Source organism: Watersipora subatra, chromosome 2 (genome assembly GCF_963576615.1).
Source record: "Watersipora subatra chromosome 2, tzWatSuba1.1, whole genome shotgun sequence".
Taxonomy (NCBI): Eukaryota; Metazoa; Bryozoa; class Gymnolaemata; order Cheilostomatida; family Watersiporidae; genus Watersipora; species Watersipora subatra.
The window spans coordinates 38,826,553-38,849,304 of record NC_088709.1 but is presented as its reverse complement, the minus strand read 5'-3'; the positions used below and the strand labels follow the sequence as shown (position 1 = coordinate 38,849,304).

Here is a 22,752-nt window from a genome sequence, read left to right as displayed (position 1 = left end):
TTTTCATGATAGCTCAAACATTCAGCTCATTTTTGGTAAATGTGAATGGTAGATATAATTGAATTTATTGTATTTTTGTAGTGTTTGTAAAAAAATATCAATGAAATGCCTTTATAAATGCATAAGTTCTCTTGGTTATCTATGATTTTCAGGCAATGTCAAATAACCGTGTTGAAAGCTTAAAAATAAGCTCTTAAAACATCACACTGTGTATGGTATTTTTGTAGCTTCCGATTGATAACGTAAAATTCTAATTTACTTCTGTCTTATGGATTTACCACTGCCGTATTAGTTTCAGAACAATCATGTTCCATTTTCTATCACCATGAATTTAATTATAATAGTAAGAAACTAATAAATCATTAATTGAAAGGCTATGTCGAAAGGCTCAAATGCTATTCTTGTTATAGTTTTAGTATCGTTCTGCAAGGTCTACAGCCCTGGTATCAATGGCTGATGCTTCTGTTGTTGACCCAAATCAAGAAGTAACCAACAAACCTAAAGAGATAGCTTCAAATGTTTCTGACCACAGCAATGCAGGAGATGTTGCATTTCTTTACAAGACAATGTGTGAGTTGCTTTCAATAACAAATCTAGATAGATGATAAATGATTCAACTGACTGTTTAAAGTGTAATATATATATGTATATATATATATATATAGATATATATATATATATATCTAGGTGAATCTCTGGCATTGCACGGATAATAAAAAAAGTTTTTTGCACAGCAAATTCATTTTCAATCAACATATACAACATTTACCATTCTAATTTTTAAATGAAGATATTTGTTTATGCTATATATACATTGATTTATAGCCTTTTGGGGAAGTCTTGCCACAAATTTTTCTTCTAGTACACTGGCAGTCCTGTGTGCCATTAAATATTGGTAGGTGTAATAAGTATGTCCACAGTGATTCCACAATGTAGTGGTTAATGTGCCTGTCTGCAAAACCAGAGTTTGCGAGTTTAATTCCAGTGCGAAGCAGTCTATTTGTTCTTAGCGTCGCAAGCAAACATATTTTATCGCTATAACTAAGCATACAACAAATTAACAAATAAACACTTAGATTTATATATATATATACATATACTAACTGTGCCTCCCGACCTTGCGCGGGTATTAAAAATCAGCTTATAAACATTGAGAAGTGATGAGAGTTGTCTACCACTTGCTATTAGCCTGGCACATTGCCAATGAAAAATGGTATTTAAGGTCAACTTATATGTATAAACAAAGAGAAGTAATGAGAGTTGCCTGCCACTTGCTGGCAGGCAACTCTCCAGCAAGTGGCAGGCCATTTCCAAATGGCCTGGCACATTGCCAATGTAAAATTCCAGTAAGCTAGTAAGCTTCTAATGACAGCACGCTATTACGTTGCGTTGGCATTGTCCAGCTACGCTATTCTAATAATAGCTATAGCTGGAGGGACACACACACATACTTTGAGAAATATATATATACGAGCTGGGCCACCCGGCATTGCCCGGGGAATAGAAAAGTCTCTGGACAGAAGATTTATTTGTATTTAACATATATAACAACATTTGCCATTCTAACTTTCAAACTACATATCATGAGAAAAGTGTTTTGTCTTATAAACAATGAGAAGTAGTGAGAGTTGCTCGCTATTAGCCAGTTCAATAATGTGAACGAACAGCTTCTCGTGACGTTATGCTATGACCCGTGTCATACGCAAAGCAGTTAGGTTTTTGCTCTCATATAATGATTTATAGTGGCAAGCTAGCAATTCGATTTCTGTAGTCTGGTGGGTAAAGCATCGGACTGGTGAATGGCAGGGTCTGAGATCAAATATTCTTTGGTACGGAATATTTATTCCAAGATTTTAAGATCTATAGCCGGACAATCGATCCTACAAACCTACATACACGTACAACAAACTTTGAAAAATATATATATAGATAGATCTATAAGGTTGTGGTATGTTGGAGGAAATGATTTTTCAGCATCACCATGCCCGGCCTATTTTAGTGCTTCACGGCTGGACAAAGAATTCAGCATGCCTAATGTTTGGCCTGTCTCACTTCACTTTTCTCTTCCAAGATGACCTATCACTTACTTTTCTCTTTTAGTTGAACATAATCTTGTCTCTCGCTCTCTCTCTCTCTCTCTTCCATTATGCTCCAATCCTCGCTTTACGTTCCAATATGGCCTCTAGTCAGTCATCGTCTTTTTTTTCATGACTTGCTATCTCTAGTCATGCCGGTGCATCTGTCATGGCGTTATTGTGACAAGATCAGTTATTTCAGACTCTTTAACATATGGTGTATCCTTCACTTTTGCTGGTCGTCTAATCACCCCACCTAGCCAGATCTTGCCCCTTATGCTACTGCCGTCAAGACACATGCATCAACAATTTTTATTCAAGCATGCTGCCTTCACCTAGTGAAATTTAATCCTGTAAAAAGTTATATATATTTTTTATCATATTTGTGTTGGTATCACTCACTTACGCAAGTGCCTGGTTTGGTGCTCTTTTAACCAACGCTCTTGTCTTATGTGAATTAATTCTTATTCTCAAGTTTTTAGTAGCGCTTGCAATTATCACTTTGTCATATCTCTCTAATCCTCAAAGATCCCTCTCTGTGCAAAGTTGTACTTTTTTCCCAAGGAGTTATGAGATCAATCTATGTCTATGGTTGTATTTAATCCTCAAGGAGTTATGAAATCACTCTAAGTGCATAGATGTATTTTATCCTATGTCAATTTACAATCGGTGATAAAAGTTGAATATCACCAGAAACCACTAGTTTTGAAAGTTTCTATATCTGCTAGCATAATGTGGTAGAATTGATTCACTGTTTATAGTAATCTTTCGTTTTATGCGGCTAATCAAGAGCAAAGTGAAAATCTGTAAAATAAGAACTAATTTTTAAAGTGAGCCATAATTTTAACAACAGAACAATAAGCTTAAATGACTTTTTAAGCTTATCGTATTTATTGTGTGAATTTCATACCTATAAGTAGATAAATTGAAGTTTTCTGTTATTGTGATGTCATAACACCGCAATTGGGTTGTTTTTAAAGGCTTTTGAAGTAGAGGTTTGAATTTATTATCGAATAAAGAGCACAAGCACCATGAATAATTACTGTGTGCTCTAAAAACTCAAACTAACATTTCGATTGAGAAATACTTCCCGCTAGACATGACTATTTGGATAACACCAAGTTTAACGATACCCACAAAAGTAAATAAGTGCTTATTGTCACAGAGATCACTTATAATACTTTACCTTTTTAGTTAGTAAAAAGAGATCACTTACTATACATTACTTTTATAGTTACTGCAAAAAGATCACTTACTATAGATTGCCTTTTTATTCAGTGCAAAGGGACCCGTCAAAGAGGAAAGTTAAACCCGTGGAGCAGCACCTGATGCAAATACATTTTGGCATGTCAGATGATGATGACACGGACAGTGACTATGAGTTCAAACCAGGAGCAGCCAGTGATTGCGATGTTGGCAGCGATGACTCAACTGGAGGCCTTGCCGCTGAAAAGGATAAAAAAGATAAACATAAACTGTCAGAAGGTCTAATAGATTTATTGTCAGGTTTCATGTTTTAAAAAGCTCCCGTGCATGCATATGCACGAGTCGTGAGTGTGTTTACCTGAATAGATGAACACAAATGTCTTAAAGTGTCACCTGATTCTCTTGCTCATTTTTGCTCAGTTTCTGGTAGATTTAACATTTAACATTGAGTCAGAAGCAAAGGTAGCGGACAAGCGTGACGGTTCTTTCAAAAACTGATAATTGTTAAATCTAACCATGAACTCTCAACTGGTGACCTTCAAGGCTGCTTAAATTGTAAAGTTGTAATGATCAAGGGGTGTAATAATCACTTGGTGTAATGATCAAGGGGTGTAATAATCACTGGCTGTAATGATCACTGGGTGTGATAATCTCTGGGTGTAATGATCATGGGGTGTAATGGTCAAGGGGTGTAATAATAAAGGGATGTAGTGATCATGTGGTGTAATGATCAAGGGGTGTAATGATGAAGGGATGTAGTGATCACGTGGTGTAATGATCAAGGGGTGTAATGATCAAGGGGTGTAATAATAAAGGGATGTAGTGATCACGTGGTGTAATGATCAAGGGGTGCAATGAAATCCAGAAATCTTCAAAGAACATTATAATGCTAGTGCACTTTGAAATAGAAAGCAAGTAGGATAACTGGACAGCTAATGGTGGCTATACAAATTATTTAGCACTCTTACTTTACCTTTTAATTTTCTTTTCCGCTTTCCTCAAAGCTGAAGCTCATTCGAGGGTAGCCTGTCTTGACAAACTGTTGTTTTTTGCGGAGTTGTCCCCCGTCGAGCGGGCGAGCAACACAACAGCTTGTCACATGACGTACTGCACCTGATGCATCAGCTGCATTTATAGGGAGTTGTTCTTTTCCATCTATGCAGCTTGGTTGCGATGTTGTCGGTCGCTCCATTGGTAATCAACGAATTTCGCGCAAAAATTTATGTAGAAAAAATAAGATTACAGCGTTTAACCAGCGACCAGTCCCTGCGGTAAACTTTAGTAGAACTTGAGAACTTAGGCAACAACAGCGACTAAACATGTCGTTATCTGTGCGCTCAGTCAGTTTTATTTCTATTTTTGTATCAGTCAGTTTTATTTGTTCTTATGGATTTTATTTTCAATTAATTTTATTCTTAATTTTTACTAAAGTTTACAACAGAGACTGGTTTTTGGTTAAACGTTGTTATCTTATTTTTTCTACATAAATTTTTGCGTGAAATCCGTTATGATTACCAATAGAGCGACCGCCATAACATCGCAGCTAAGCCGCATAGACGGAAGAGAACAACACCCTTTTAGTGCAGCTGATGCATCAGGTGCAGTACGTCTTGTGACAAGCTGTTGTGTTGCTCGCCCGCTCGACGGCGAGACAACTCTGCAAAAACAACAGTTTGTCAAGACAGGATAATTCGAGGGATGTTCACAGTTTTTATTTCTGTTCATAGAGTCAGACAGCGATGCCGAGTCCGAAGATGAATTGAGTTCCGGTGAACTTGAGAGCATGAAACAGGAGCAGCCGGTTGTCACCTCTAAATTAAAGTTTGATCTGAAAGTCTGTTGCGTTTGCCTCACAAGCTCGTGGTTAGCTTTTATCATCATTTGATTAGACTGTCTTGTTTTAGGGCGAGTTTTTGGCATGACCTGGTTGGCTTGTTGCAGTAGGGTAACGCGGGTTTATTCATATTTGTTATTTATGTTTTATGTGGCTGTTGTTTGAATTTGAAGTTTAGTTAAAATTTTTGTCATTTGTTGACTTTTTTGCATTTGGTTAATTTAAACACATCAAAATCTTCATCTTTTTATATTCTTTTAATCGTTTCATACATAGGCAGCATCAGAGTGCACACGGCAGCGTGCATGGCCTTAGCCAAATTCACAGTATCAGAGCCAAAATCTAGCCATCGACTTGGTGAATGACAGTTTACAACGTATTTTGTTATTTGGTGGCAGCGATGAAGATGAGATAGTGGAATGTGATGGCTGCGGTATCCTCGTCCATGAGGGCTGCTATGGTACTATTGAAGAAGACGTACTTTCTGTGCACAGTGATATGTCGACAGAGAGTACCGAGCCCTGGTTCTGTGACCCATGCAAGGCGGGAGTTGTCCCGGTCAGTCTGCCTCACCTACTATCATTTCCAGATCACTAACCACTTCTATTCTCTTATTAGATATCCAAGCATAACTTTAACTCTGTCACTATGGAGAGCCTTTATAATGCGCATATCATTATTTTGCTAAAAAGAATACACAAAAACATTGATCATTGATCAAAATTTTACCACAACAAATATAGGACATTCGGTTATTGTTTTGTCGGAAAAACAGCCAGTTAGTTTTCTTTGCAAATTCACAGCATAACATCGCGGTTTCCAAATTTTTTATTTCTGGTTCTATGGTTGATGAAAAAAAGAGTAAACAGCGGCTTAAATGAATTTCTGCTGGTGAAATTCTTCAACATCGGCCTCTGATATTTTTGTTAACTATATTTATATATAAGTGAATGACGGGCTGCGTTTTGATCAAACTGCAAAAATGATAGCATTTTCTTTTAGCATCCGGTTTCATTAAACTAACAAAAGATATTAAACATTGCTTTTGTTTGTTCAATGCATTAATTCTTGTGCAGAATTTTCTGCTGATTCCAAAAAATTGTACATAAAAGTGCTATGACAAAAACTCTAACATTTACAGCAAAAATACTCAGTGCACGTCAGCAAAATGTTTTCTGCATGAATTAATTCTGACAAAACGAGCTAAAAATTCCGTAGTAGAACAGTCAAGTTCATATGGACAACAGACAAGTCATCTGTATGTCTGTCTGTATGTCCAATTATAGCAATAAAGTTTTAGGAGCGAAAGATCTGCTTCACATTGGATTTGAACTCGGTCTGTCGAGTTTTACAGACAGGTGTATTATCCATTACACTACAGATTCAACTGACAATTCTAATGAATAATTGTGCACATACTTATTACACCGTTTAAAATATGCCCGCTTAAAGCGCTTACAAAAATACTGTTGGTTACTACTAGCATGCTGGTAGATCGTCATTGTGTGAAAGATTATCACGCATAACGTAATGATTATAAGCGCGCACAAGCTGGCTTCAGACGGACAGACACGGCTCTTACTATAGTAAAGAATTAGACAGCTTAAATTACTAGCTTGAGTTACTCAAATTCATTGGATACCGTAAAATCTCTAATTGAACGCCATGGCGCTCTTTTTTTCAACTCTCTTCTATGGTGGCGGTCAATTGGAGGCAGCCTTCAAATAGAGGCTGGCGGTCTATTTTTCAAATGACTTGTCAGAATTTTTTGAAAATAAATTTAGCCCTATTACGGGCGAAGCGGATGTCACCTATATTTTGCCCTCTTTCCGGTGGACCGATATTAAATATTTTGAATGCAATTTCATTGCTAACTTACCTCTAACTTGTCAAAGATCTGTTAATGAATGTGCATTGAGAAACTGAGAAATATCTCTACCAGTTGATATCTATTGCTTGCAATTGACTAGCGATAATATTCTAGCCTGTGTTCTTCTTTGCAATTTGTTGGCATTTTCAATTTTTATTTTAAATTTGAAGACATTTTTATTTTATATCTATATTTAACATTGCTCATTGCACTCACTGATATCTTTGCTACAGTTTGCAGCCAAAACTAGCTTTTTATGTGCAATAGAAGTGGAGCTATGAGCATCGATCCATTATAAGCCGTGTTAAGATAGCCGCAAGGATGCTATTAAATAACATGCTATAAATCTGCATATTTATAAGTTATACAACAATAATCTATCAAATGATACAAATATATATTCATGAACAAGTGACATAAACGAACCATACTTATATTACATGCAGAAATAAAATTTTGCGTTTTTAAAACAAAAATATTTCCATCGTTTGCTCGGATAGCTGCGTTCTGATTGTTGCTTTTGATGGAACGATCTTCGATCTTCTAGTTGTTCAATATCTTTCACAATATCTTCTGGCCTCACTCTGCTTCTGCACTGCTGAACTAGTCGATATTAGCGTCCAAACAATTTGTTTGACAGAGCAAAACTTTTACGTGCTGCATTTAGCGCAAATGCAACGCGTAAAAGTTTGCTCGCTAAAAGTTTGCTTGCGTAGCCTTTGGTTCCAAACTTGCGAACCGGTTTTTATATGCATGTTCTTCGAAGTATTAGGACCGCGTTAAGCACAGAACAACTATTATCCTACGACAGTTACTAGTTATTTCTATGGCATTGCTTTCAAAGTTGCATGTACCATCGTAAATTTAAGCGATTTTTTATGAATTTAGGCTACTTAGAAGTAGAAAGACCGCATTAAACAGAGAGCTACTACCAGCCCGAGACTTTTATTGATTATTGCTACGGTGTTACTTTCAAAGTTTTAACGAAAACAATGAAAAGCTTTAGAATTGACAATGAGAGAATTAACTGTTATTGATATAAACGGTTGATTATTAATACGATGTTGTGGACACTTTTCTCCTGATCAGTTGATATTATGGGCTCAAAAAGATCAAATAATGTCAAAGTGGCGGTCAAATGGAGGTGGCGTTCAATTGGACAGTGGCGGTCTATTTTTCAACCCTTCTCTCAGGGTGACGGTCAATTGGAGGTGGCGTTCAAATAGAGGTGGCGTTCATTTAGAGGTTTTACAGTAATTATTTTATTACCCGTGTCATGACAGGCATTCAGCTGGTTTACAATAAAAATGGCTCTACTTACTAAATGAATGAGCAGCAATCTACAAAATAAGAGCAAAACAAGCTCTCGGTCTGTCTCTCCGTGGTATGCAAGAGAGATCTGTGCCACAGTTGGGACTGAAATAATAATTCATGATATATATGGTTCTACTTATTAGTCATAGCCTACAAGGTAAAGTTATACATCCTTAGTAACTCACATTCTTAATAATAATTTATACATTATAGTTGAATTTGACCATGGTAGCCACGACTATCGTTCAAATGTCAGTGGACGTTCCACTCCAGCATATCGACCTTCCCCCAATTGTAAATTGGTTAAGACAAATATCTTTTATCTTAACTAGGTCCTGCTGAACCCTATTGTATTATTCTGCTCTTCTAGCCAGTTGGTTCAGCGAGTAATCTTGCTTAATTTAACAATAACTTTTTTTGGTTTAACGCAAATCTGTTGCAAGAGAAATATTTGAAATTTAAGGGTATTTGAGCAAAAGTAACAGACAATCGGCAATAAGCTCACTTTATGTTTATCATGTCGCTATGGCAATGTGACATACATTATAGCTATTCCAACAGAATGCGATGGACTGATTTTTCTGGTAATTTTTCCAAAAATTTCCCTTGCAGCATTACTCTGCTCATTGTTTACTCTGTTCAATTGTAGACTTGTGAACTTTGTCCAAATCAGTTTGGCATCTTCAAACAGACAGACACTGGCAGGTTAGTGATCCTATTTGACATCCGATTTAAACAATGCCTTTGAAACAATGGTTTGAAGGTTTCTTTTTGCAAAGCCCTAATACCATTGTCAAAACCTAAATACACACTAAATACTTATCCAATCAGTGTACAGCTTGTCAGCTAAGGTACATGTAGTACAGCTGGATAAGGATTAGTACAACTGATGTAGCTGTGTAGGTCTGGTACAACTGGTGTAGTTGTGTAGGTCTGGTACAACTGGTGTAGTTGTGTAGGTCTGGTACAACTGGTGTAGTTGTGTAGGTCTGGTACAACTGGTGTAGTTGTGTAGGTCTGGTACAACTGGTGTAGTTGTGTAGGTCTGGCACAACTGGTGTAGTTGTGTAGGTCTGGTACAACTGGTGTAGTTGTGTAGGTCTGGTACAACTGGTGTAGTTGTGTAGGTCTGGTACAACTGGTGTAGTTGTGTAGGTCTGGTACAACTGGTGTAGGTCTGGTACAACTGGTGTAGTTGTGTAGGTCTGGTACAACTGGTGTAGTTGTGTAGGTCTGGTACAACTGGTGTAGTTGTGTAGGTCTGGTACAACTGGTGTAGTTGTGTAGGTCTGGCACAACTGGTGTAGCTGTGTAGGTCAGGTACAACTGGTGTAGGTCTGGTACAACTGGTGTAGTTGTGTAGGTCTGGCACAACTGGTGTAGCTGTGTAGGTCAGGTACAACTGGTGTAGGTCTGGACGACCGGTGACTGGCTTATGGCTAGCCCACCATTGCTTGCACTCCTGTCAACCTACAGTCCGGCGGATGCAGATGTATAAAATTTGTAATAATTAGTTTAAAGTGCTAAGCTTGGAATTATAATATGAAGAATTGATTAGTTCTTACTGATGATTTTCGTCAATTTGGGTGTCTAATGTTTATCGTAACCAGGACCAATTGTCTACCAGATATTTGAGTCTGGATTATTAGTAAGTTAAATTGAAGTATAGTTCCCTTAAACTAGGGCTAATTACTAAACAAATATATCTATGGCCAGTTCAGCTCAATAGCTATTTCAAAAGAAGTCCAACCAGGCAGCCTTATATCTCAAGTAGCTATCAGTGTTGACAGTATGTACACTGTATGTACACAGTATGTACACTTGCTCCGTAGCCAGTACGAAGGATGGTGAAGTTGATAATCACTTTGTTAACATTTTGGGTGTCTGATTATTCAAGCGTGTGAAATATATAAGTATAGTGGTACCTTGATATTCAGTGTGCCCTGGGAGATCATCAAGAGTGATAGCTAACTACACAATTATTCTTAATTACGGCAAGACAGTTGATTGTCATAAGTGGTGGAGCGTCAGTCTAGCAAGCTAAAAGTTGCGGGTTCAAATCCCATTGAAAGCAATTCTTTTTTTATTATAGTAAATGTATTGATCAAGTCCGATTGCTGCTGCATTGGATACTTCTGTAGCCAATGCTAGTCGATGCTGGCCAGAACTTGTGAATATGATGTCTTGCTTAACCTTGCAACTTCCTGTCTCTTCATCTTGTTATTCATGGCTCCCTCGTTACCAAGTAAATGCCCTTAAAGCTAAGTGGGCAACACGAGGGAATTGAATAAACGAGAGAGATGATAGAATACTGTTTAATAGTCATATTAAATATCATATTATCATATATATATCATACTCTTATAGTTATTGTCAGACATTAAATTTTTTATCTGAGTTGATTTTTCATCCTATGTTTGGATATATATGTTTTAACATGTATACCTATTAAAAATTATATTATATTATAATAGACGCATGTTATTGCTGAGACTGAAGGTATAATTGTTTCAAATTAATGAATAATTTTTTAATATGCGTTGACCTCAAGGCATAAATTGTATTTGTTTTGCATATGGGATCACATACTTGCATAGGATGTCTGAATAATTACTACAGATAACCGCACATGACTATAAATCAAAGGCAGTGCTGAATGATATAGCGTGACATAAAAATATATTAATAAACAAGTAATTAACAACAAAATGTTTTATGGTTACTTTACCTTAGGTATACATGAGAGAATGTGGTAGGCAGTGTGTAGGTTCAGAGGTAGAGGTAGGTTCAGAGGTAGAGGTAAGTTCAGAGGTAGAGGTAGGTTCAGAGGTAGAGGCAGGTTCAGAGGTAGGTGTCGGTTCAGAGGTAGAGGTAGGTTCAGAGGTAGAGGTAGGTTCAGGGGTAGAGGTAAGTTCAGAGGTAGAGGTAGGTTCAGAGGTAGAGGCAGGTTCAGAGGTAGGTGTCGGTTCAGAGGTAGAGGTAGGTTCAGAGGTAGAGGTAGGTTCAGAGGTAGAGGTAGGTTCAGAGGTAAAGGTAGGTTCAGAGGTAGGTGTAGGTTCAGAGGTAGAGGTAGGTTCAGAGGTAGGTGTAGGTTCAAAGGTAGAGGTAGGTTTAGAGGTAAAGGTAGGTTTAGAGGTAAAGGTAGGTTCAGAGGTAGGTGTAGGTTCAGAGGTAGATGTAGGTTCAGAGGTAGGTGTAGGTTCAGAGGTAGATATGGCAATATCCTGTGCAAGTTGCTCCAATAGAAAGCAAAATCTAAATTAACTCAGTTTTGAATTATTTATTATTTTTTGTCTTAGTTTAGTTTTTGATTTCAACTTTTCTAGTTATATGAAACTCTTATGCTTTTAAAAACATGTAATGTCGTATGTTAGAAACACGTTGTAGTGTTTGTGATTTTTTGAGATTTTACATTGCGCATTTATAAATTTGCATGTTAAGGCAATCATAAATGAAGGTTTGATTGATTTTCTGAATTGACGTTTCACTGTATTCAAGATAGCAAAGCATAGCTCAAGTTCCTACTCGGTAGACTGTGGATATTCATACTTTTTGTCTGTGAACACACTTCTTCCCTTATGGTAAATACAACCCGTGCCATTGCAGATGGGTTCATTTGATATGCGCTCTTTATGTACCAGCTGTTGCCTTTGGAAACACAGAGAAACTCACCAATGTGACACTTCTTGAAATGCCCTACACAAAATGGGGATCCAAGGCTAGTATCTATCCATATTTGCAAGGTTTTTTGCGTTTACTGGTTTATTTTGCTCAATTCCTAGCTTTTGTGAATCCTGTTTATGAAGACAGATATTTTCTAGGGCCCAGTTTAAGTGAATTTATATGAACTTAGCCATTGTTGCAGGAGTGTAGCCTATGTGAGGATGAAAACTACAGCTCTGTAGGAGTCTGCATCGGATGTGATGCTGGAATGTGCCGTTGTTTCTTTCATGTGACCTGGTGAGTACCGGAGCTCTACTATTTTAATAGGCTTTTAGGGCCTTCGCTCGAATGAATAGTTAATGGGCCTTAAGCTATCTGGGACCTCGGGCTAACAAACTGTAGTATGCGTTTTGTTAAGGGGCAGACCATGTACGACCACATCATGCAAGTTGTCTCACTTACATTTGTATGTTTTCACATAATTACTATTTGATATGTAGCACTAGTGAGATGATGGAAAAGTGTTTTATTTAAGGATTGCATTTCACCTAAATCTGTCAAAACATACTGAGTTGTCTCAACCTACCCATTAGCATCATATTCCTTTGTGACATCTATATAGATCTTTGCCTCCTGATGACAACTTACTGCTAGATGTTAGGCAGGTTTATAGAACCATCACGGGTGGTGCTATTGTCATAACTTTATCTTATTTCTTAACGTTAGGGTACTCATTCCGCTGTCTTTGTTCTTTTTGGTCAGTGTTCCCTTCAGATTGGTGATGAAATCAAATAATCTCTACCAGAAAACAGAGAGCCATCGATTTTAAAAACTTTTTATTATCCTGTATAATAGCCAAGAATAAAATCAAATCACTTTGGGAAAATTGAGCGTGTCTTCATCTCAAGTAGGAGAAAGTGGACTGTTTGCCATTTCTTTATAAATATAAAAACAAAACTAAAATTAATTTGTTGGTCTGTCAGTGAGTTTTACTGTTTTTAGATGCTGAAACAGTTCCACTGCTAGGTATATCTTTATGCAAAGTTAAGGATTCTTTCTCAATATCCAACAGCATTTGTAGTGTTTGCATAGTAGGGACACAACTCCTTGCTTGGTGATACACTACTCTTCTAGATGTTAGTGAGATATCTTGTTTTCCTTAAGCTCTAGAGGCCATGTTGATTGCTGCCAAATAAGTTGCCTAGACTATGCATTTCGTAATTGCTCATCGCTAATTGGATAGTCATCAGCTGCTATGGCTCTTTGTTCCACGAATGCTAGACAACCACCAGACCCTATAGCCACACCTTCTAACAATCTTGCTCCTTGCAGAGGTCATAACACTCGTGATACAGCATACTAATATAAGTTCAGCATGATCAAGTTTTCCAACTCTTCACTATATTTCAGGACGCCAAACAATGAATGAGATTATCCTAAGATTATATTTGTGTTTGGGATGATCGGAATTTCAAGTGTGACATAACATAAAACCAATGATATTATGGACATGTGTATGTAATCTATTTCATTAAGAGCATTGCACAATCGGGTATAATTGAATTATGGTAAACGATTGAGCAGGTAAAAACAGAGAAATGATCATCACATGACTGCCAGTAGAAACTCTTTATGTCTAGTGATTGTTCTAGGCATCATCTTCTCCTCCTATCCTTTAACCATTGCATATGAAATGCTGATGCCATTGTGTTTAAACTGTCTCTTAAAGACCTTTAAATGACCTCTAACAGCAATGCAGCTGTGTTCACCTTATGATCACCTTATTTACCGTTTACAAATTACACTGAATTTTCACAACATGAGGGGTACACTTTTTGCAACAGTGACTCAGCTTTATTGCCTTAAAAAAAAAACTTTTTAAATTTGTAGTATAACTTCTGGCGGTTCGACATTCATCTAACTGCTGTAAGGAAAATACACACTCACAATTGGTAAAATGTAGCTGTACTCGGCACAAGCCATGTCATGTTGTGACATGCTATGACAGGTTATAAAACGCTATGCCATGTTATAATATGCGATTACAAGCTATAGCGTACCATGACAGGCTGCGATATTCTATGGCAGGCTATTAGATACTATGATATCTTGCGATGGGCTCTGCTAACAGTTTTTTGCTCATTTTATTTCAGTGCACAGAAACAGGGTCTTCTTTCAGAAGCTTCCATCGATGAGGTATGGGATTTCCTACTAGCTAGCTTTCAAGCTCCTGTAAATCATCTGCAAAAACTAACCAAAGTTGCCAATAGAAGGGTGTAATTTTCATAACCTTTTAGATTATGCTTAGAATTTATGGTGTGTTTTTTTGTCATGGTAATGGTTTTGACGAAACAAAGCTATAATCTTTGGACTACTATAATCTACAGACGGCTATTATCTATAGACTACTATAATCTACAGACGGTTATTATCTATAGACTGCTATAATCTACAGAATGCTATAATCTATAGACTGCTATAATCTACAGACGGCTATAATCTATGGACTGCTATAATCTACAGACTGGTATTATCTATAGACTGCTATAATCTACAGAATGCTATAATCTACAGACAGGTATATTCATAGGCTGCTATAATCATTTGTGTGTATTTTTATTTCAATATCGTCAAATAGTTTTCAAAGTGCCACCATACGGTCGATTGCTAGTGAGTTCAGCTGGTATGTTAGCAGTAGCATCTTATTGTAAGGAACTTATCAAATGCAGATCGTACAGGGAATATGGTGAGTTCAGCTGGTATGTTAGCAGTAACATCTTATTGTAAGGAACTTATCAAATGCAGATCGTACAGGGAATATGGTGAGTTCAACTGGTATGTTAGCAGTAACATCTTATTGTAAGGAACTTATCAAATGCAGATCGTACAGGGAATATGGTGAGTTCAGCTGGTATGTTAGCAGTAACATCTTATTGTAAGGAGCTTATCAAATGCAGATCGTACAGGGAATATGGTGAGTTCAACTGGTATGTTAGCAGTAACATCTTATTGTAAGGAACTTATCAAATGCAGATCGTACTGGGAATATGGTGGAATTTAGCTGGTATGTTAGCAGTAGAATCTTATTGTAAGGAACTTATCAAATGCAGATCGTACAGGGAATATGGTGAGTTCAGCTGGTATGTTAGCAGTAACATCTTATTGTAAGGAACTTATCAAATGCAGATCGTACAGGGATTATGAATTTCTGAGACTTGCGTCAACTACCGTGTTTTGGCTGTGACTGTTTCTTCATATAGTAAATATGCAGATAAGCCTAAACACCGTGAGCATTGTGCAGTGCTATCTCTCTATCATTTCAGTGCTTTTCTATCTAACAATAGAGACTTCTTGATAAGTTTTTGAAACATTTTTATATCTCATCTTCTAAATGGCAGGCTTCCGCTTGCTTGTTGACAACTACGACACTCATAAACCCACAGATATCAGTGGGTCGTTGACCATCTCATGAGTGTCTTGCTAAATATTCTCACTGTCTGTTTTCGGTTGGAGTAAAATTAAAATTGAAAGTATTTTTGTAGGAGATTGCAGATCCGTTTTATGCCCACTGCAGGATGCACGGTGACAAACTCGTGAGCAAGCATAAGAAACGCAACTTCCTGGCTCTGAATAGCCATGTCAAACATTTTAGAGAAACCAAGTGTAACCGTCCCGTATCGGTAAGTATTGAGCCGTGAGAAAGAGAAACTTAACTATCTCATTGCTAGCTATAATAACAACAATTTATGTTTTTGCTTACCACTGATTGTTATAAGTAGGTTAGTGAGCATACTGCCACAGGGCAGAATGTCTCAACGCACAGCAGCAGCAACACTATTAAGCATTAAGCCAATACAGTGCACCCCCCCCCCCCCCGGGTTACGATACCTTTGTTATACGGTTTTTTCGCCTTACGATGTGACACACAATGTTTTTTTTACCGTCCCTATCATACAACTTTTTTCGCCATACGACATAAACAAAAATTTATTTCAAAATTCAAATTTGGCAGTCGGTGTGCTGAATAGTGTCCACCATAGTGTCGGTGTCCATCAGAGTGACGAAGATACCGATATGCTATTTGCTGAAATCCCTCCCAAAATTCGTGAAAGAGATACGATGTTCTCTCTCTCTCTTTCAATTCAGCGGTATTTGTTACAAGTTATAGTGCAAACGAAACTGGAAACAGATAGGTGATAAAATTTTAGACGATGACAAAATTAAAGTTTAGTAAAATACATACTATAACTCAGCCTTCAGTGTGTGTTTAGTAAGCTAAATTCATTGAAATTAAATTCAGAGTTTATGTTGTACGTCTGTCTCGAAGGAAAGAACTCCCTATGGTACGTACTATACATAGTACATTGTAGTGTTACATCCTGCAAAGCAGATCATAACCACCAAATACACTAAAGTTACTGTAGGTAACTATAGTTACTTAGGTTAACATACTATTTTATTACTAATTTTTGATATGTACAGTACTTGTATATAAAATTCTGATGTTTTTTACCAGGGGGTGTTTGCATTAGATATTTACTATAGGTTTCTATACCCCATTATACGAAATTTTCTCCTTGCAATGCGAACACTAAAACGAAAAACCATCATATGGCGGGTTCCACTGTATTAATGTCGTATGGCAGGGGTCCACCGTATTAAAGATCTGATAATTTTTGTTCTTGTCTTTTGTCCAACGCATTGCATTTATAGCGGAGAACAAAAAGAAGGTTGGAGCATTTTAAGAAGAAATTTAAGGAAGCTGAGGCTAGACGTCCACCTGCATGGGGTATGCTATATGTTAGGAAGTCAGTCTAAGCTGTAAATTTCTACATCTAAGTTCTCATAGCCCTAAATTCATTATATGTTTATTTTTATTTGTCAGTTATTGGTGTTAGTAGCATTACAAATGGTGAAATAACTGAACATGTTTAATTGCTTTCTTGTTTGATTCACGCTCATTAACTTATATCTAAGGTGATGTTTTGTTAGCTTAATTCACCGTGTTTTTGCGCTTCGAATGGGTTCGGAGTTGCCTGCTGCTGACAAAATTCCTATCTACAGTTTGGAGTTGCCTGCTTCTGACAAAATTCCTACCGTTTGGAGTTGCTCGCTGCAGATGTATTCTCACATCCTACCGTTTCAACAATTCCGAGCACTATTAGATCTTTCCTAAATTCGCTATGTATCACAGTAAATACCTTCACACAAATTTAGCGAAATGGTGCCGAGTGTGTTCGGATTGTACCTTTTGAATGATTCGAAGTGGAGGCAACTCCGAACTTATTCAATGCATCGACTACAGATGCACCGCTACTTCCCCTGTTCATGACAGATGTCTCATTGCAGAATAAAAAAATATTTTTGATTATTTGTTCTTTTTCTCTATTGACTTGGTGCTATTCTGTTGTAGTTCCACCCAACAAGCTGTCGAGGTCGATAAGTTCAAGTGCAAGTGCTGTCAACAGCCTCCTTAGGAAAGCCGAACTCCTTGGTATGGTACCTGTGAGTGTCTAACATTTATTCCATTCACAAACTTTATGCAAGAAAAATTGTTTGCATCAGCCAGCTATTTGTTTTCTTGCAACTACGAGCAGAGACCGACCAGTTGCCATGAGGTCAAAAATCAGACTATCTTAAACACCTGTCACCAAAGTTTTCTATCTGCTGAGTTGTTGAAGAGCTATGTATCTCCTGATGTGTGTTTGTTGTTTGCTGTTTTGGTATCCTATGATCTTGTGATTGCTTGGAACTATCAACTATGAAATCATCAATATACCTTTTGTCGAATCTCTACTGAAGCATGGGATTACTTAAAGTGGGCCTGCTTTGGTTCATGAAATAAGCCATAATGTGTCAAAAAGATTTTAATCTTCAGAAACATGTGAATGAAAGTTTAGGCTCTGCAGTGCTTGTTATGTACTAGAATGAGTGACAGAAATGTGTCATAATTTACTCTAACATTAGATATAGTTTAAATTATTTTAATTGAGAAACTTATTTTCTAATTTTCACATTTTGTTTAAAATTTTTATCAGCTCTTTTATTTTTGCTTTGAAAACTTAACTCGTTAATATCGACACAAATATTTGCTCAAATTTTACGCATGTTTAAAGATTAGGATGTAAAGGTGGCGGTTTGTCCAGGTTTGATTTTAGATTCTCGGGTAATCTTGCATAATACCTGAACAGGCATTACAGAGACATACTTTCGTGTAAACGTCGTAGCTGTTCATGAATTGTTGTATCCTTCTCATTTAATTACATTTTGCTCGCTTCTCTTTTTCTATTTGATGCCGTAGGGTCAGCATTCTATGCGTGTATGTTAGATGTCCCTTTCTTCTCATTAGCATTCTTAATTCTTTGCAGGGATCTAAAAATGCACAGCATAAAGCTGTGGTAACAAAGAAGTCGTATGTAGCGCCCGCTCTATCTGTTGACTTTGCATCCTATTTTGAGCGTAAGTGTTGATAGATACACGTGTGATGTTCTCTGTACATTTAAGGATGTTCATTTTACCACAGGTTTGTCCAAGATTTTTATCGTCTGGCATATTTATCATCTTTTATGCTGCATATTATCTAATAGATTACAGCTGCAAGTCAGGGCTCCAGGATTTCTGTGAGATAGTCTCATGACTAATTTATTATAAACTGGCATTAAACCCAGCAGGGCCCAGAATTTTTTTCACTTTTTAATGCAAATTGTTTCATGTGAAAATCCATGAACGCGTTCATGGATCACAATTGTCATTAACACATGCAAAGATGGGTGCCTGAGTCCCTAATCAGATAGATGGTGGCACATTTATACGGAAAACAAAAGTTCTATGATTGCCAATTGAGTCTGCGATTGCTTGAAGTAGACCTACTTTTACACATTAAACAACCCATAGTGAATCTGCTGTTACATCTCTTCTCCCTCGTGAGTATTTGTTAACATCACGGAACTCAGTCTATGATACTTATGATTACTTAGCAAGTTTTAAATGAGGTTGAGTGGTGCAAACGCTGGCGTGTCGGTCTACCAAACTGAAGGTAATGTGTTTGGTTCTCATAGAAAACAATCTTTCATCAAGCGTTTTAATTACCAGTAAATCGCCTCCTCAGTGTGATGGTTTAAAGATTACAAGATATACTGTAATATAGTAGATAAATATAGCTTTATATATTATTTCTCAACCTTAGTCATTCTCCCTCAACGATAGTTGGCTGTTTTGTATCCAGAGCTCATCAGTGGAGTATAGAGTAGCGAGTGGACAAACCCTAATTAAGCTGTCGCAGTATTTGGCCCTCACCCCTTTCAGAGTGCACAAACTGTAAGACAATGCTCTCATCATGATGTTTAGAACATGGTGCAGCCCGAGAGAGAAGAGACTGCACAGTTAACACTTTTAATATTTTATTATTTGTTCTTTCTCAGAACGAACAGCTAAAAGTGAGTCGTTGAAGAAGTTGAACAGAGAGTACGAGCAGGAAAAAGAGAGCTTGAAGGAACAGGAGAAGACACTGGGCGAGCGGATAGACAAGGTAGTGGATGATCCAGTGGATGCAGATACATGCGTGGCTTTGCTACACTGTGTCATATAAAATTATATTTGTAAGACAGTTGGTTTTGCTTTTTGATGAACAAGGTAGTAATCGGTTAAATCGTTAGTAATATATTAAACTGCACACATTTTACATTTGAAGAACCAGAAATCAGAAGTTTTTTTACGGTTTCGCACTCCTCAGTTTATTCAACATTTTTGCTGTCAGAAACGCAGTTGTCTGTTGTTATACCCTGCTACCGGAGAGCTAGGTGCCCCTTGTTATACCTTGCTACCGGAGAGCTAAGTGCCCCTTGTTTTATCCTGCTGCCAGAGAGCTAGGTGCCCCTTGTTTTATCCTGCTGCCGGAGAGCTAGGTGCCCCTTGTTTTATCCTGCTGCCAGAAGGTCATTTATTGTAGAATTAAGTAACAAGAAACTTAAGAAATATCCATAAATACTTTAGAAACTAGTTTCCCATCATATGAATCAAATAGTTAGTATACTAGCAGTCTAAACAGTCCACACAACTAAACACACAAGTTTCTTACTTTAAATACCCAGAAGATGCTACTATACGCTTGTCATTAACTCGTCATACACCCGTCATACACCCGTCATACACCCGTCATACACCCGTCATACACCCGTCATACACCCGTCATACATCCGTCATACATCCATGGTGTTGTAATATTATACGCCCATTCTACTAATACAAATGTTTTATGCTATCGTATTGATACTTGATTTTCTTTTTCTATGTTTAAATTAAGGATCTAACACTTGCTATATCTTGCGCTCTCACTTATTCTATTCGCATCAGGCTCTCAGACTTCACATATTTGTTTGGTTTAGCTTCAGGTCTCAAATACTCCTAGAATAGATATTATTTATGGCTTGGAAACAATAGTTATGTTTGATTAATTGAGAGTATAAATGTGTAATACTGGAGTTCTATCAAATAAGGTGCATACAAGACTTATACGTTAATGTGTTAGCCGCAGGGGATATTCCATCACCAAAGACATGTCATATTCACCTTTGGTGTTGGTTTACGGTAAGTATATATTATCAGTGGTCACCTAGGGTTTCCATCATTCTCCCGATTCCTTATAAACTTGTGTTTACTTGCAGCTACGAGCCGTGATAACAGAACTAAGGACGTGTCATGAGGAGAGTCGACAAGCAGGCTATGAGATATACACAGCTCTTGAGCATTTCTCAGATCAGTCGGTATGGAACCTCTCATCAGACAGCATCCATAGGATGCCTCAGCCCTGCCAAACAATGGGGCTGATTAGCGTACATTATCCAAAGTCTATACAATTTATCAATTGGCCTGAGAGTGTTTAGTTCTTGTGAGAAGTCTTTGGGACGCCGGCATGTTTTCTGCCGAGTGACTTGTCACTAGCGGTAATAGGTTCTCTACTAGCTTTCTGCCAACTTATAATTTACGCTGTACCTCTATAAGCGAGTATTTAAACTGCGCAAAGGGGGAATGGTCAAGTAGTTAAATTTAGACAAGTTGACAATCGATCAGCTGCCTCAGGGGATATCGTATTAGAAGGGAGACTAGATAGAAAGAACATTTTTGTTAAAGTTGCGAAGAAAAGCTGTGCGGATCCAAAGTGGAGACGATAACAAAGAATGTTATTAATAACTGCACATCAGATTGTGACAAAATACTAAGCATACTAATGCTCATAGCTTGTAGGTGGAGCGCTTTGTCTATCTTTATCATATGCATGTCAATCTAAGAGTATTTTGCTATATCTGTGAAGTGGTTCAGCTAGCAGTCTGTACACAATATCTGCGCCGTATTCATTTACTGACCTTTGAACGCGGGCAAATATTGTATGCGGCTTGCCAGCTGAATCACTTCACAGCCAAACGCTATTGAATCAATGTAATAAAGATTGAGAAATAGTGGACAGCGCTAGTGGCCAGAAGTGCACAATTTTCAACTTGTGTTATTTGATTAATGTTTTCAAATCATTAACGCCGTTAGTCTCTGTTTTAACTTGCCGTTAGTCTCTGTTGTAACCTGCCGTTAGTCTCTGTTGTAACCTGCCATTAGTTTCTGTTGTAACCTGCCATTAGTCTCTGTTGTAACCTGACGTTAGTCTCTGTTGTAACCTGCCGTTAGTCTCTATTGTAACCTGCCGTTAGTCTCTGCTGTAACCTGCCGTTAATCTCTGTTGTAACTTGTCGTTACTCTCTGTTGTAAACTGCCGTTAGTCTCTGTTGTAACCTGCCGTTAGTCTCTGTTGTAACCTGCCGTTAGTCTCTGTTGTAACCTGCCATTAGTTTCTGTTGTAACCTGCCGTTAGTCTCTGTTGTAACCTGACGTTAGTCTCTGTTGTAACCTGCCGTTAGTCTCTATTGTAACCTGCCGTTAGTCTCTGTTGTAACCTGCCATTAGTCTCTGTTGTAACCTGCTGTTAGTCTCTGTTGTAACCTGCCGTTAGTCTCTGCTGTAACCTGCCGTTAATCTCTGTTGTAACTTGTCGTTACTCTCTGTTGTAAACTGCCGTTAGTCTCTGTTGTAACCTGCCGTTAGTCTCTGTTGTAACCTGCCGTTAGTCTCTGTTGTAACCTGCCGTTAGTCTCTGTTGTAACATGCTCAAGAGAACAGTTTTGGTCTGGTGGAGTTATGTACTCCTCATCTTGGTCTCTTGTCACTTAAACAAGGCTACTGCTCCTTTACCAATAAACATCTGTGCTATCCGTAGGTGATCGGTCAATGTTTCACAGTAATATACATCGAAGATGTGGTAGTGCTTCCCTAGTATGTCTTAAGAATAATTATCTACCACTTATGGGTCCTCAAGTTCACAAGGTCGGTACTATGCCATTTGGCATATACTGCGCATTGCCTGAAGCATATTTGCCTATGGAGTGCATTTCATACATGTTCATTGTAAACATGGCTCACTCATCTATATCTATTTTAGTTGCAGTATGGTCACAGCGTGTTCACGGTATGCTCACGGTGTGCGCGTAGTTTAGTTACACCGGTCTTCTTTGTTGCAGATGAAGATTCCAGAGCAATACAAACCTCGAGGGAAGCTTATGTCTCCTAGCGGTATAGCATCGATGAAGGTTGGTGGGCAAGTGGCCAGCCCTTGCGGAATATGCAGAAGTATGAAAGAACAGCATCTACTTGCCCAGTGTGATCAGTGCTCCAACTTGTATCACCTGTACTGTCTAGACCCTCCTCTCACTCGTATGCCCAAGAAGTCTAAGCTCTGTGGATGGTAT

At 37.8% G+C, this 22,752-nt stretch overlaps 1 protein-coding gene across 1 annotated transcript in view; it reads left to right on the top strand.

The window, feature by feature from the left end:
- Window positions 1-422: 422 nt before the first annotated feature.
- LOC137387148 (PHD finger protein 14-like) overlaps window positions 423-22,752 on the top strand; it is a 28,588-nt gene continuing 6,258 nt past the window's right edge. The window contains exons 1-15 of the mRNA XM_068073464.1: window positions 423-570; window positions 3,354-3,560; window positions 5,009-5,144; window positions 5,514-5,673; window positions 8,949-9,004; window positions 11,906-12,017; window positions 12,165-12,259; window positions 14,116-14,158; window positions 15,505-15,642; window positions 16,676-16,751; window positions 17,376-17,467; window positions 18,331-18,421; window positions 19,384-19,490; window positions 20,626-20,724; window positions 22,525-22,748. Of these exons, the coding sequence (XP_067929565.1) occupies window positions 450-570; window positions 3,354-3,560; window positions 5,009-5,144; window positions 5,514-5,673; window positions 8,949-9,004; window positions 11,906-12,017; window positions 12,165-12,259; window positions 14,116-14,158; window positions 15,505-15,642; window positions 16,676-16,751; window positions 17,376-17,467; window positions 18,331-18,421; window positions 19,384-19,490; window positions 20,626-20,724; window positions 22,525-22,748 (1,757 nt within the window). The 5' untranslated portion in view covers window positions 423-449. The remainder of the gene's footprint in view (window positions 571-3,353; window positions 3,561-5,008; window positions 5,145-5,513; window positions 5,674-8,948; window positions 9,005-11,905; window positions 12,018-12,164; window positions 12,260-14,115; window positions 14,159-15,504; window positions 15,643-16,675; window positions 16,752-17,375; window positions 17,468-18,330; window positions 18,422-19,383; window positions 19,491-20,625; window positions 20,725-22,524; window positions 22,749-22,752) is intronic.